The sequence below is a fragment of the Cydia pomonella genome, chromosome 3 (assembly GCF_033807575.1).
Source record: "Cydia pomonella isolate Wapato2018A chromosome 3, ilCydPomo1, whole genome shotgun sequence".
In the NCBI taxonomy this organism is placed as follows: Eukaryota; Metazoa; Arthropoda; class Insecta; order Lepidoptera; family Tortricidae; genus Cydia; species Cydia pomonella.
The window spans coordinates 5,109,286-5,125,462 of NC_084705.1; the positions used below are offsets into that span (position 1 = coordinate 5,109,286).

At 37.2% G+C, this 16,177-nt stretch overlaps 1 protein-coding gene across 8 annotated transcripts in view; it reads right to left on the minus strand.

Moving 5' to 3' along the window:
• LOC133515885 (protein tramtrack, beta isoform) overlaps window positions 1–16,177 on the minus strand; it is a 526,149-nt gene that overhangs the window by 20,777 nt on the left and 489,195 nt on the right. Inside the window, exons 5-6 of one of the 8 annotated variants that reach the window (XM_061848465.1) lie at window positions 9,939–10,133; window positions 8,382–8,608 (exon numbers count right to left, since the gene is read on the minus strand). The exons of 6 other annotated variants lie outside the window; for them this stretch is intronic. In XM_061848465.1, the coding sequence (XP_061704449.1) occupies window positions 8,397–8,608; window positions 9,939–10,133 (407 nt within the window). In that variant the 3' untranslated portion in view covers window positions 8,382–8,396. Of the gene's footprint in view, window positions 1–5,223; window positions 5,508–8,381; window positions 8,609–9,938; window positions 10,134–16,177 lie in introns of those variants that run through there. One more of the 8 variants, XM_061848487.1, reaches the window with a different exon arrangement.

Genomic DNA, 16,177 nt, shown 5'->3' on the forward strand with positions numbered 1-16,177 from the left:
AATTTAAAGAGTATTTTTAATGAGTCAAAAACTGCATACTAACGATAACAATAAGTGGTAAGACCTTTTTTTAATACAATGGTAACACACTCTTTACAAACTCGAATCAAGTATTTAACCCAAGACATATAAACATGCAAATCAAATTTAAAACTTTCCTTTGGAAGCATTTTGTTATAGACACTACGATTATTCCTTTGTCTATTTAAAACATTAAATTTAGCTACGAGCACAGCACAGAGCTACGATAGCTTCGCTATCTACGACCGAGAATACCCCAGCATTACGCGCGACGTTGCTGCGCAAATGTTAAAAAATCTGGGCGTAATGTTGCGCCACATTACTGCAGTCGTAATGCTAGCAAATTCTGGATCCGAATGATAGGTTTAAGTACCTCTATAGCACGGTAATTTTTTTTTCACTACCAAGTTGTCAGATACCGAGTTAGCATTGTCAGAGTAGGAGTCTACTAAAGTTACATTTTTCTTAAAATGACAATGATGAAAGGGTGGTCATGGGTATGTTACCACCAGCACCAAGCCTTGCATTTTGCGTACAGTTCTGTGCATACACCCTTCGTTGTTCAGTTATAAAGTGTGGTTTTAGCATGTTATATTATATTGTGACATTAACATTGCAGTCCCCATGAGCACAGGAGAGTCATGACTATGTTTAAATATGATGACTAGCACGCTGTTTCCATCATCTAACATCAAGGTAGCCTTGCATCCGGTTCGACGTAGAGTTTTGTGCATGCACATCCTCCTTGCTTTTTCAGCTGGTTACTGTGGCTTTAGTATGTTACATTATTTCCTGACAGACATAGTGTCCCTTTGTCGGCTGTCTTTAACTTGAAGTCAGCCTTATGAGCACATGAGGGTCATGATTATGTTTAAAAATGGTCGCTAGTGCGCTGTTTCCATGATCGTTAGATTGGTGTTAACCAAGGCAGCCTTGCATCCTACGTGCAGTTCTGTGCATGCATGGCGCCCTTTGGTTCTTAAGCTGGTGTGGTTTAGTAGAATGCTATATTATTTCCTGACATTTTAATATAGTGTCCCTAAAACCGTCCTCATGAGTACAGGAAGGTCATGATTATGTTTAAGCATGGTCGCCAGTACGCTGTTCCCACCATCTAACACCAAGGCAGCTTTGCATCGCGTGTACAGTTCTGTGCATGTCCGCGGCGTCCACGGTTCTTCAGCTGGTGTGCTTTAGTGTATGACATTATTTCCTGACATTGACATAGTGTCCCTTAGCTGTCTTCATGAGCACAGGAGGGTCATGATTGTGTTTGAACATGGTTGCTAATACGCTGTTTCCATCATCCAGCACTAAGGCAGCCTTGCATCCTGCGTACAGTTCTGTACATGCACAGCGCCCTCGGTTCTTCAGTTGGTAAGTGTGACTTTGGTAGAGGAGGACTCGGACGTCGTTTTCGAGACATATCTTCTTTACTGAAAAGGAATACGAAAATTGAAACTTTAGTAAATAATACAGAAAATATGATTAACACTTTTGTCATAATAGTAACGAGTTCTTGGTGAAAGGGTACTTTGTGATTAGTAAACCTTAAACTTAAAAAAGCTTATATTACTTTCTTTTAATTATATTTTATTTTCATATATTCTTTACTCTGATTTTATATATCACCCACTCCCACTTAAAGAATAAAATAAAAATAAAAACAATTTAATTATGAACATATTAAATAATAGCAACACTTTATCTTAATATCAAATGTAATTTCCGGTGCACAAATTAACACAGGTGTATTTTATAATCCAACATTAACAGCATTTAATTAAACAACGCTTCTTTATATTTGAAAAAGGTAGTTACATGTAATGTAGACTAATCAATAAAATACAGATAAATTTCAAATAAATCATAGAAATAAACTTGGTCCCTCGGGATAAACCTTTATTACGATCATGACAAGACTTTTGTAATTCAATAACACACATTCTCAAGATACATATAAAACCTTATTACTGATATTACTCGTGATTCAGATACTTCTTTGTCGGTGGATGCGTATGTTCACCCTTGAATTTGATGACTTTGCCAGCAATGGAAGTGTGCACGGTGGCGTTACAGTCCTTTTTAGAGGAGCAGGCCCATCGGAGCTGGTCTTTGAGCCAGCGGTGCTGACGATACGGGTAGCCGGCGAAGACCATCATTGGGTTCCCGAAACGGGTCATTCGGAAGAGCGCTGCAAAATGTATTATAAACTTTTTTATATATATAAAACATATAGTAATACAACAGACAATTGCATCGCTAAGAAGCTGTCTCATCCAAATAAACTTAAGATGATTGTCGGGTGATAAACTTATGAAGTCAAATAATATAATCAGACATAGAAGTTTTTGTGGCAAAATAAAGTGTTTGACAAAATGAAATATCGACATGTCTGTTATCGATGTTACCTTAACGATACCTAAAAAAAAAAAAAAAAATTTAGTCTGTTTATTTCATACCAAAAAAAAAACATGCATTTTTCTAACTTAACTACTAATCTTAAATTAAAAAGTATTTTGAGTTAAGGAGTCTAGGTGTGTAGAATTAATTATACAGTACACTTCATCTTTATATAAATTTTCATTACCTATATGCCTATATTTTATGAAGTGAAGATAGTTACCGCAAAATACACAACACGTTCAATATCTTATTTAATATATTGGTCGTTTTCTATTTTTTTAGCACTGTACACTACGGTTTATGTTATTATTTTTAAGTACAAAATAAATGTAATAAAGAAATTATGTAAAGAGTTGTAATACCTTTTCATTCTTGAAATTTCTCGGTAATTAACAGCAGCAACAAGTTAGTCGGTAAGTAATATAACATTATATTCCAAAAAAAAGGAAGTAACTTTAATATAGTTTATATTAACACCCACTTATCTTTAACTACCTATATATTCAAATGAATAAATCAACCGAGCATAGCAAAGTATCAAAAAACCTGAATTAATCGACGCCGTTTGTTGCATAAAAAAAATTAAGCACTTGGGGACTCAAGTATATACATTTCATATCAGATTTATTAGTAAATAACTATTTTGTACCTCATTATTTTTATACATCTATCGTACAATACAATATAAATCCTCTTTATTGCACAACTTCAAAATAACATTTATAGAGAGACATACATAATACATGAAGACAAAGGCGACAACAGGCGGTCTTATCGCTAAAGAGCGATCTCTACCAGACAACCTTTAGGTAGCGGAGAAGTGATATCGTATTAGCAAATACAAAAAAATTGCCACTGTAGTGCAGAGGCATCCCCCAGAGATATCCAAAATTTTCGCTCGTTTCCGTAGGTATACCACGATTCCCTGCCATTTTCATCAGACCTATCTTTTTTTTATACCACGACGGTGGCAAGCAAGCATACGGCCCGCCTGATGGTAAGCAGTCACCGTAGCCTATGGACGCCTGCAACTCCATACGTGTTACATTCGCGTTGCCGACCCTTTAAAAATCTGTACACTCCTTTTTGAAGAACCTCAACGCCGTATGAACAACGCTGTGTTCCGTTTCTTCATCCCATCCTCGTCGCCAATAGAGTATACGGGGGTTGCTGAGGGATGAAGAAACGGAACACAGCGTTGTTCATACGGCGTTTATTCCAGAACTGGTTTTTACATAATTACCCACATGTTATTTTCATACAGTAGTTGAGTCTACCCTAAATACATATATCACACTGTAGACCCTCGGGAGGTAGCTCATTCCACAACCGGAGCGTGCGGGGAAGGAAGTTCCTCTTAAACCGCACAGTGCGCGACTATCCAGGTTCCAGGGTGTGAGGATGAACACCCCGCCGACAGCGGGCGATGCGGTGATAGAAAGTAGCCGGGGGCATCATGTCAAACAATTCTTCAGAGCACAGCCCATTGTATAAGCGGTAGAACACACATAAGGAGACAAAGTCTCTCCTTAGACTTAAAGGTTCAATACCGCTTGTGAGTTTGGGATCGTGGACGATTAGTACAGCACGTCTTTGGACTGAGTCGAAGGGCCCAAGCTGGGGTCCAGGTGCTCCTGCCCAAAGATGACAGCAATACTCCATATGGGGTCTGACTTGCGAACTATAAAGCAGCAGTCTTTGCCCTGGAGTAAAGTATCGCTTTGCTTTATTAAGCACACCGAGTTTTTTATCTAGGTGGATAATGGATAGGTCCTTACTTATCCATGTTTTTTAGTACGCAGTCGCCAGCATTGAAAGTCGGTTAGACCAACAAATAACACACAACAATAATTCTATTTCATGAGAAATTTCTTGCCGTTAAGTTAAACAGTCCAGTCCGTTGATTGGCTTGGGATAACTAGCTGTAAATCAAGTAAAGTATGTTCAGGTGAAATTTTACTTCTCCCTTTATTTAGTCATTGTCATTTTTTCCGCTATCGAAACAATCCTATCATCCACCGTGTAAATACATGCCATGCATCCATTGAACATATGTGAGGAACACACCCACCGTTTCTTGAAGCCTTGGGATGTCATTTGTCTGTACAGGTATTTTCCTCAATTAAGCATCGGCCGTCCTCTTTGAGAATTATGAATTCTGGTTCTGATACATTTAGTACACTTGTTTGAAATCTTTGTAAAATTTTACTTAAATATATAAATAGATACTTAAAAAATCCCTTTTATATGTAGCGCGTTCTGTTTCAACCAGAATACTAAAAGGGAGCTATACTAAGATTTTGTTTTTAAAATTGTTTTCTATGTTGAAAACCTTGGTGTTACTAATTATATAATGTACGAGGACTAAGCACATCGGGATCGGCTTCGGGTAAATCACAATCTTTAACTTTAGGGAACAAAATAATTCTTCTTATGTTTTTCTATTTATGATCAAAGGGCATAGCCAAGATGACAATTGATGATAGAAAACGCCAATCGAAACATAAATGATGTATGGAAACAGTCATGTGGTTTTTTGTAGCATCTTTCATATCGGTACATTTTTTTTCGTGTATTGCATACAAAGACAACTTGAAAAACATGAAGATATTTTGCGAGATTTGAAATATAATAGACGTATAAAATATCGTACACGGAAAAAATAGTTATGTTAAATTTACAGATAATTTGTAAACTTTACAGAGAAATCTGTAAATTTAACACATATCTCTGTAAATTTTACAAATTATCTGTAAATAAACCACAACTGTTTTTCCGTGTACATTTCAACAATTTACAGTGTATTAAATATTATTCGTATAATGTATACTGTTTTACAACTTTACACCCCTTCCCAAAAGCATTCACATTCGTCGCTGCACTATCATACTGCAACTTATGTTTGCCAGAGTAATACACCACATCATCGCCCACAGTATGCACCGCCGCACTGCAACTGTACTTAGCGTGAGAAGTGCATCGCCAACGGATCTTGTTGCAAGTCTTGCTTCTGCCGTTCACTCGGTATCTGCAGCCTTCATAGATGAGCATTTGTTTGCCTTTGAAGTTTATGATTGTGCCTAAAAATAAGATAAATTAAAACACCAAGTTTCATATTATAGCCTATAAACTTCACAATATAATAGAACTTATTTGTATCGTATGTATTTGGAGCGTTAACGATTGGCACTTTGGGAAGAGACCCAGTAGTTTCTAAATTATCTTGTACTTTATTGATCACTATTACACTTTACATATAATTTCCGTTCAAGAGGGTGATGCCCGAAGTCCTACGGCCATTAATACCAGAATGCCCGCCATGCTCCACTTCCCGCCATACCAACCTGTCCAAACTGACAACCAACTACTAACTGATTTAAAACTACCGTCAAATTACTTATGAATTGATTTATTCAAATCACCCCACAAATTATAACTTGGGACTCCGGTGCCAAGGTATACAAAGATTCACACGCTTCTGATAAGCTTTAGTAGCTCAGGAGGTTAAGAGCGATCGGACCGGTGTTCGGTAAAGTCGCAACTTCAACCTTGCTCGAAGTAGTGTTATTTTTTAAATTTTTCCTTTTTATGAAAAAAATAGTACCGCTTACAGACACACACACACAATGAACTCAGGTACATCAAACACAGAAAACAACAAAAAAGTTCCTTATTTTTTTTAGAAAATTTAATCAAATAATATAAATCATGTTTTAGTATCACCGCTGAAAATCAGCTCGAGTAGTATGTACTCCTTTTACAAGGACTATTTCGTTTTCTATAGTATTTATAGACGCTTTACAGTTATATGCAGCGTGCGTGGTGCATCTCCAAAGGATTTTATGAGCTGAACGACGGTTTACCCTGTATTTATTTCCTTCGTATATAAGAATCTGGCTTCCTCTACTTGAAATGGAGAAAATAGCTGAAACAATTGACCAAAAAAATTAAGAACGTGGTATTTTTGATAGTCTTACAAAAATATATAAGTCCCTGTGTGTGGAAGAATAAGACTGTCACAGATACGAACTGTAGAGATATATCTTTATTTGCAAAATTATTCCCGTATGACAGATACTTCTGGAGTCTTGTTCCATCCGCTACTATAGATAGGTACTGACTGTCCAAGTAGTATTGTGGGGCTGTGCCATCATCTCGCTCAAGTACAAGTTTTAGCGAAAACGTCCCAAACGTAAAACATGTAAAACGTAAGACATAGTACAAATCGAGTTCAGTACAAGTCCAAAACAGCTTCGCCGAAAATAATCAATTAAAATAATGAGGAGGTTACAACATATCTTCTTTTATCCACTGATTTCATTTATTCAGAACAATAAATATTGTGTTGATCACACTAATTTACATAATGTATGTACACTATAAGTTAGTGTATTATAAATACCATAATTACATTGGTAGGTAGCTTCAATAATTGTCTATCACTAAGCACTTCTTGTGTCGTGGTTCATCGTTTCATACAAGAGCCCATTAGCAGCGGTGTTCACAGTACTGGCCGTCGAGCTCCAACAGTGTACGAAGTACAAACTGAAAATACGCTCAATCTCTTGCCACGTTCAAGTTACACAAATAAATACTATGCAACAATTTTATAACAAACAGTTGAGAGCCTCGTTTTAATGTTGAGTCCGTCGAGAACAGATGCATTTGTACGGCGTTAGATACATGAGATCCAAAGCCACTCATACTGTACCTTTACTAACGTGACTAACATGAATACCTTTCGTGCACACTACCACATCACCAATCGTCTGCACCGAAGCTTTACAACTGTATCTACTATGGCTGGTACACCTCCATATGATCTTCTGAGCTATATCTGGATCGTCTTTGCCAGAACATACGTAAGCTTGTCTGTAGGTCACACCTTCGTATGTCAATATTAAGTTCCCTTTTTTGTTAAAGGAGAAAAATGGGATTTGTCCTGAAAGAACAATATGTATTAAATTATGTTTACCACTAAATATCATATTCATTAGTATTATATATGGAATAATATTTACAACATCAATAAATTGCTCTGATAATTAGCTTAAGATAATTATATGTAATACTGTCTTACTATTCATAAGTGCTTGTTGCTAGGCCTACATGAATAAAGTATATTTGAACTTGAACTTAAATGGTACATTAATTTGGTGCTAATTCTGATATTTAGAAAATATTAGGTCTGCTTCCACTTTCTAAAATGCAATATAGGTATTATAAATGCCGCTGCATATGAATCGGAGATTTCTCAAAACATAAAAATGCTTTGAATTTAGGAAGGTATTTAACATTTTTATAGGGAAAAATACTCAAATACATTTAATTGGTAACACATTTACTAAAACGCAAAATATATTATACACTGATATGTATGTAGCTACAACTATAACAAGTTAACAACATCTACAAATAGAAAATATATTTTAATGTTTGCCTTTGACCAGCAGTCAGCCGCTAAGATACCTAAACTATGAAAAAAAAAAAACACTAGTTTTAAGAGGAACAGGCCATTTTAGGAAAAATCATGATATACAAAATAAACTAAGCATAAAAAAATACTAAACACACAAAAATTTTGATTTTGGTAGAATGTTTTCCAAAAACAAAGTAGGTAATTGTAGTAATATTTTGATCAATTAAATATCAATGAAGGAGGTGATTGTCTTTTACCCGAAAAGCATCTTCTGTCCTTGTCCTCTTATTTTCTTTTTACACCTATATCGGTGACATACAAGCTTGCAGTCACCTGACAATAAGCAGTTACTGTTCACTTCGTGTCATCCACGATGACGCGCAGATTTGTCAATTCTAACCTTTAGTAATATGACAATACGAGTCAAGGCACGTTTCGTGACTGACACGATCTATAACTTATGTAAGTATGCTTGGAACTTGCTGCTTGTTTTGTCTCTACAGAATACCGTCTCTTTAAAAAACCTTGAGAGGGAATACAATTATCATTTTTATTCAGTAGTGTGTGTATCCTTCAGTACTATTAGCTCATTCCCAATAGTAAGGATCATGGCCTTACACCCGTACTTGGTGTGAGTGGTGCACCGCCACCGAACTTTGTCGGTGCGGCTTGTTTTGTTTTGCATTCTGTACTTTATTCCACCGTACAATAGAGTCTGGTTTCCGGAGACAGACGTGGAGAAGTATGGAACATCGTAGTCTTCTAAAAATAATAACAGTTTCTTACATTTTATATTAAAAATTTACTTAATGTTATAAATATTTCATTTTTATCGATTTGGTGTTCGGGTCATACACATTTTACTGTGTATGCTTCACGTTTCGCTGTAGATATCGCAAAGTCAATAGAATCAAAAGCAAATTTCTTTTTAAGTACGTGAGACATAAATAAGAAAAACGTGATAATATGTACCAGGGTCGTTAACTTTTAACGTTTGTCCACAGAAATGATCTCTTCCTGAAATGTGTTTGACCCATTCTTGAAACTACAATAAAAGATATCTGTAATAATCCAGATTTATTTGTACACAAGAATTAATGAAAACAAAACATGAAATTAAAACAACTCGAACTATCGTGCATTATCATTAAAAATAACTTGGTCAATCAACACAAATAGATAATTCTTATCTTTAAAAAAAAGGTGCCTCTTAATACAGTACAGAAAAGTAGTGTATGGATGTTAACTGCAGTGCATTACTGTTGGGAAGTTGTTGTTGCCGTCGTTATACCAGAGGGCCTACCGCGAACCACGTTCGACTTGTTGCCTCGTTGTCACACTTAAGTACGAATTTATTTACAAGTGTGACAGTGAGGCAACACGTCGAACGTGGTTTGCGGTAGGCCCTCTGTTAATTTCTTTCAATAAAACGAGTGACGTTCGCCGCCTTATCACTGACGTGATTATGATATTCATTCCGTCATTCATTTCATCAAGGAAATTGACAGATACTGACGGCAACAAGGAATCCGCAAAACAGCAACTTTAAACATTTTTCAATTTACAGCTTTGCAGTAATTATATTAAGTACAATTTCTTTACTTTAAAATAATCTTTAGACTTTAACAAAACCAGATAACTCTTATCTAATAAAAATCGGTACCTCAATAACACGGTACAGAGAAGGTAAACATTTTCATTTTACCTTTAAAAAAAAAAACTTGAACAAAACTAGATAACTTTCTAAATCTCACTAATCTTAATATTTCCATTTTTTTCTGCTAGCTTTGCAGTACACGAAATTTTAATAAAAGTTACTTTTGGATGACAACATCAGTTGTATTACTGTTGTAAGATTACTGCTGCCGCGTTGATGCGGGCGATCTCACTGTTATTTTCCATGAAAATTTGCGTTGATCAATGTGATTGAAGGATTCGAACGTTCAATTAGTCATTCGTGATATCTTATACAATGACATCCCCCACGTCAACGCCGCAACAGTAACGGTATAACAGTAATGGTGCTGCAGTCGTCATCCGAATGTCACCTCCTCTGCCTCTTTCTCCTTCTCTCGGAAAGGAAGTTACTTACCAATATGCTCCCTCTTGATACAGAGAATATAATCGCCCCTGGTGACGATTACCCCCCTGCAATGGTCCTTTGCGTGTGTCGTACATCTCCAATGCGCCGTGTTCGTCATCTTAGAAACGTGATTAAGACGGTACCGGAGACCTTTGTGGATGAGGATCTTCGCACCGTTGCAGGATAATGCGAAAATAGCTGGTTCTGAAATACAGAAGATTATTTAAAGTTACTTGTTGAGACCGTCTAAGAAAATAAAATTTTATACTACTTGTAAGTACGTGGCATGCAAGTGTTGACGATTTTGATGGTAAGTAAATCTTATAATAGATATTACAATAAATACAAGGTGGCCAAAAATATGTGCATTCCCGTGACCAGGGAGGTTAAGGCTTATACTGAGCAACTTTTACTATGGGACCAACCCCGAAATCACAAAAAAAGTCTTGGCTGTTTCATACATATTAGCTGTGCTTTTTCGCGATTTCGGGGTTGGTCCGATAGTAAAAGTCACTCAGTATAATCCCGTGTATTGCGATATTCTTAAATAGCAATTTAAAAAAACACAATTATAATTTTTGTAATGCAGGATTGCAGGCACCTTTTGACATTTGTGTTTTAGAGAGATGCTAAATCGAATGCAGGTATTCAAAGTGATAAAGCGGCAGCTGATTGAACTTTCTAATCGTGGCAATAATGTGAAATAAGATATTTGTTCCTGAGTCATGGGTGTTTTCTATGTATTTAAGTATTTATAAATATTTACATATTATATATATCGTTGTCTAAGTACCCTCAACACAAGCCTTATTGAGCTTACTGTGGGACTTAGTAAATTTGTGTAATAAAGTCCTATAATATTGATTTATTTATTCACAAGATTAATAACATCTCCTATAGTAATAACCACAGCTTTACACTTGAACCTTTTATGCGAGATGCACCTCCACCAGTTTTAGTATGAATACTGTACATGATGCTGTTTACCGTTAAAATCTCGTTATCTCTAGAGTTAAGAAATAGGACTATAAGTAGAAATAACCTTGAACAAAAAAGACCAGACCTCACAAAAGAAATAGTTATATCATTATTCTATGGTCTTTGTCAGCAAATCCAATTCCCTGTAGCTTGTCAAGAGGAAATGCACGAGTACGAGAATATATAAAAAATTCCAAAACAAATCACTTATAGGTATATGGTGCCAATAATATTTGATGATTTTGTCCAGGATCCTATAACCAGACACTGATGGTATGTCGACAATTAGACCATCTGTAAACATACATGTTTTAACAAACAAAAATCAAATCAGTCCAACTGTCTCTGAGAAATCAGAAAAACGTAAAAAAATAATAAGTTTTGGCAAAAAAATCATTTTTGGTACAAGCTTTTATCGCTGCCTGTACTCTTTCCACAGGCAACTAATACTCACCGAAACAATTCTAACAGCCCCAAACACAATCAGTTTGCGTTGTTTTATCACAGAGTTCCCATGGTCTCCATCATCAGATCAGCTTCATGTCATCATAATATTGCTTTGTCATGCGATTCACATATGTGTGCAAAATTTCAGCTCAATCGGAAAACGGGGAGTGGGTCAAAAGCTTTGAAGATTCGACCCACACTAATAGGGAATGTTAAATAAAAGCGTGGAATAATAACAAAGATCCCGTCGACACAAATTGAGAAACTTCTTCTTTTTGAAGTCTAAAAATTTTTTTTTTCTATCGGTTACCGTACATTGCTCCAAAATTTGCTCTAAAAATCGTTTTATTTTATTTTATAGTGTGTTTTTTTTATATTAATCATGCCAATTCAAAGTAGGCCATCACCTTTATCATGTTGTAACAATTAAACGAGGTTGTGGTATTCTATTCATGTATAAAAATAAAAACAGTTTGAGCATACTTACCCATTGGGGAGCACAATAGGCACATTACGGTACCTACACTACCTACTCTTGAAAGACTGGTCATGGTTATAGGTAATGACCTGATGATGACCTGGTTATGGAATGCCATAGGTAGGTATAAATGTAGCCCTAGCTATGTTGTCCTCTCCATCAATGTGGACGACGATACAAAATCACTCAGTAACAAATTTTTACGTGGCTTTGATAAGTGACCGACCGCGGGATATGTTGCCTTCCATCAAGTAACAGTCTTCAAAAACACATCAAAACATATCACGAAGAAAGTTAAACACAGAATGCTAGAGAATAATAATATATTAATAGTAGTTAATGATGATAACTATGTATAACTAAGAATTACAGTAGTTAGATAAATAGTAGGTACTCTTTTAACACACCTCAGATAAATACATTTGATTATATATAGATAGAAACCATTAAATTCTTGTCAAAATAAATCTAAATATAATATGAAATACTTGCAGGCCAATTCGTACGTGCACTGATATCGAACCGATATTAGAAAGATATTGTAATTATATCCGTTAGCTGTCATTCGCGCGGGCGTCTCACTCGCGCGACAACTTGTGCGGACAAGCCTGAACGAAATGAACGCGCGAATGACAGCTAACTGATATGATTCTGATATTATTCTAATACCGATTTGATGTCAGTGCACGTTCGAATAGACCTCTGTCAGCATATATATACTACCAAGCCAATATGACTGCGCTGCACTGGTTTTCTGTCCGTCCCTCTTTCAGATAACATAGGCCTTACAGATTAACATACATATAAGTTTCATAAACTTAAAACTAAACATTATGTTAGCGACAGAACGGCGTGGCTTCGTTAAATCGTTTGCTCTTGTGTCGGATTCAGCAGTTTGCCTCGGAACCTCCAAAACACGACACCCTTCAGTCAGAAGTCGGCCCACTCGATGGTCCTCTGCAGTGGTCACGGCACGCACATCACATAAATGGCAGTGCTAAAACTCATTGGCACTAGTAGCGTGCACGTTCTTCTCATATACAACAACATCGCCAACAGTAATGACGAAAGCTTTGCATTTCAAACGTGCATGTGTAGTGCACCTCCAACGGACCTTGTTGAGAGACTGACGGTGTATTCTGTACTTAACGCCGTTCAACGTCAATATCTGGTTACCTCTGGAGTTCAATGAGAAAAACGCTAAAAAGAAGGGTAAATATTAAAGTTTCTTAAAATGCTACTGTCGGGGTTTAGTGGCAGAAACCTTGTATTCTTGTCTTAGGCAGCTCCGCTTGGCAATTGTTATTCGAGTCAAACAGCTGATTATGTCTCCTAGCCGTTCACTTTCCCTCAGACTACCGCAAGGAACACATATGCTAAGTAGTCGCCTGAGACAGGAGTACAAGGTAATGAATACATTGATGTTACTACTGCCTCTGTCTCTACTGACCGTAAGATAAATATGCAAGATCACGAACGCTGTAAAGGAGATCAGCGTGATTACAATATTTAAAAGTACTATTTGTATTTAATTTTTTATTTTTAAAATTTAACATATTTTTGACAAGTATACACTTTTATCGCTGACTGTATTTCCTCTGCTATCATTACATGTCTCTAGTTATACTCTTCAAGAACTTTCTGATGAGCTTCAATGTGCTTGTGTTGTTCGGTCGAGGTGTTTTCGATCGGTCGTGCTACCTTGCGACTGTATCGTCAGATCAGGTCCATGTTAGCGGCGCTATTAACGCCACATTTTCTCAGGAATTAAACATGCAGATTTAGATTAAAAGACTGTGAAAGCATAAAATGTAATACAATTGCAGTATCAATCTATTCCCTCATAACCCGTGGTATGTTCGCCTTTGACAAGAGCAATGACATCCCCAATAGTAATAACTACAGCTTTACACTTGAGTCTAGTATGCGTGGTGCACCTCCAGCGAACCTTCTCACCAGTTCTAGCGTGTATTCTATACTTGATACCGTTTAACGTCAGGATCTGGTTCCCTCTGGGGTTTACTGAGAAATAAGCTGGAAGAAATTAAAGAACAGTTAGTCAAATAACTTGTAACGAAAATAATCGACTAGTCATTATAAATAGAAAAAATAAATATGGAAGATACTTCTAATACAACAGAATGATGATCAAAAAACTTCTATTATTTGAAGAATACGTATTCTTAAGGTACAATAACAACTTTTAAGCATTAAGAGATCAAAACTGTCACATTACCGTAATAAGTTAAATTTTGGTACAAATGAAGTAAATGTAGCAATGCTTGACACTGTCCCAAAAGATGTTATTAATTCCTAGTAAGTGAGGTGCATCAACTATTAGAATTAGGAATAAACAAAGGTAAAACATTATTAGTAATGTCCATCAGAAAACGGCTCTTATGCTTACTGTACATAAGTACTTATGAAAGCCATCTCCGAGACACATTTTATTTTAAAGCATAGTTGTAACATTAGTCAGACTCTGTATGTGTATATTTCGTACACACAAGTTCATCATTGACTGTTACTAGAGCAGCTTTACAACTGTATTTGGCATGCGTTGTACATCTCCAACGGGTTCTGTAGCCTCTCTTGTAATCAATCCTGTACTTTATTCCTTTAAATATAAGAATTTGATTGCCTCTGGCGTTGACAGAGAAATAAAGATCTGAAAGTAAAAAAAAAATATCAGTAAGTACAGAGAATTCTTCATTAAAATTATTCTTCATTTGAAAAATGGCTTCCATCAAATTTATGATGGATTCGCCAATGTCAAAACTACTCGTAGAGTATGACGTCTTTTGAGTATAATCGGGCTGTACACACTTGTCGAGACACCCCGAGACAGACGGAACGAGTGGGTACATACTGTCCCTTCTCACCTTGCTCTTGCTCGTCTCGTCTCGCGGTTCTCCGATTGGATCGGAGTGTTGCCGAGACTCTCGGCGAGACGCTCTCAACGAGTGAACCTTAGCTTTTAGTAACTGCTAACTGGACTCTTTTGCCCGCTCAAAGTTCGTCGAGCGTCTCGCGCGGGTCATGTTTGACCGCGCAGACAACGCCAGCTACAACCATCTTTGGGACATCGCGCCACGCCACACCACAACACCAGACCTTCGGAGAGGTGGGCTCGGGACTTGCCCCGATCCCTCCTACACCACCAGTAGCAGAACAAGCACAACACACATCGGACACAGCCTCACCAGCACGCCGCACACGCCAGCTAAGCTCCCGGTCGCCTTCACCGCGGCCCCGAAACCTGGCCCCGTTCAAATGATAGCCCCGACCGATCCGCCCTGGTGATAACCAGGCTAGGGGTCGTGGGGTTGGATAACGATCAGTAGCGAAGAGCTGGCCCACACCAGCCACACACACCGTCCCTCAAATGACGGCCAATTGACCCGCGACAGCCGCCGCAGCCCGAAGGCGGAAGCAGCCCCTCATACCCCCCTGACGGGGGGTATCGATCGACGTCCAGTCCAGTCAGGACTCTTTTGTCGAAGCCATTAAGGTAATTTTAGGCTCCCTCTAACTTCGTTATGGTTAAAGCTAAAAGCTTGAGTTTTCAGTGTCGAAGGCGGCATAATGAAACAAAGATATTCTGATTAACATTTTATTAGAACTTGTTGCTTAAGAATTATTATATTCTTCATTTTGTCCCTGATCTTTCACATCGCACTTCTACTGCAAAAAAGTTTAACGATTGTAAAACCAAGTCGATTAATTGATTGAGTAGGTACAATCTTATTTATATGCCCATAGAACTGAACTGTTATAATTTGCTAGCTAATAATAATAAGTTAACGAATTACCTGTTATACTTAGGGACCGCATATTAGTAATTTTATTTAATAAATACGAGTAGAATGATAAAAGCCTTACTATTTATGTGGCAAACAAGCGTACGGCCCGCCTGATGATAAGCAGTCTCCGTAGCCTATGTACGCCTGCAACTCCAGAGTAGTTACATACTCATTGCCGACCCAAACGCTCCTTACTCACCGGCAGGAACACAACACAAGTAGGGTCTAGTGTTATTTGGCTGCGATTTTCTGTAAGGTGGAGGTATTTCCCAAGTTGGACTCTGTTCTACATCTGGAAAGATATCCGCTGTGCTGTGCCCTACCACACAAAGCGAGATGATATTCGCAGTGTCCATACCTCTCTTTGGACGCAGTTTAAGGACATTCCCGGGTCCTACCTATACCAAAACATAGGGTATAGACCCTACACATCTCAAGTTCTGAGACTCTCTTTATGACATATAAAATGTTTCGATATGTGCATTCTTCATACAAACGATCTCATCATTAAACGTTACAACAATTGCTTTGCATCCATACTT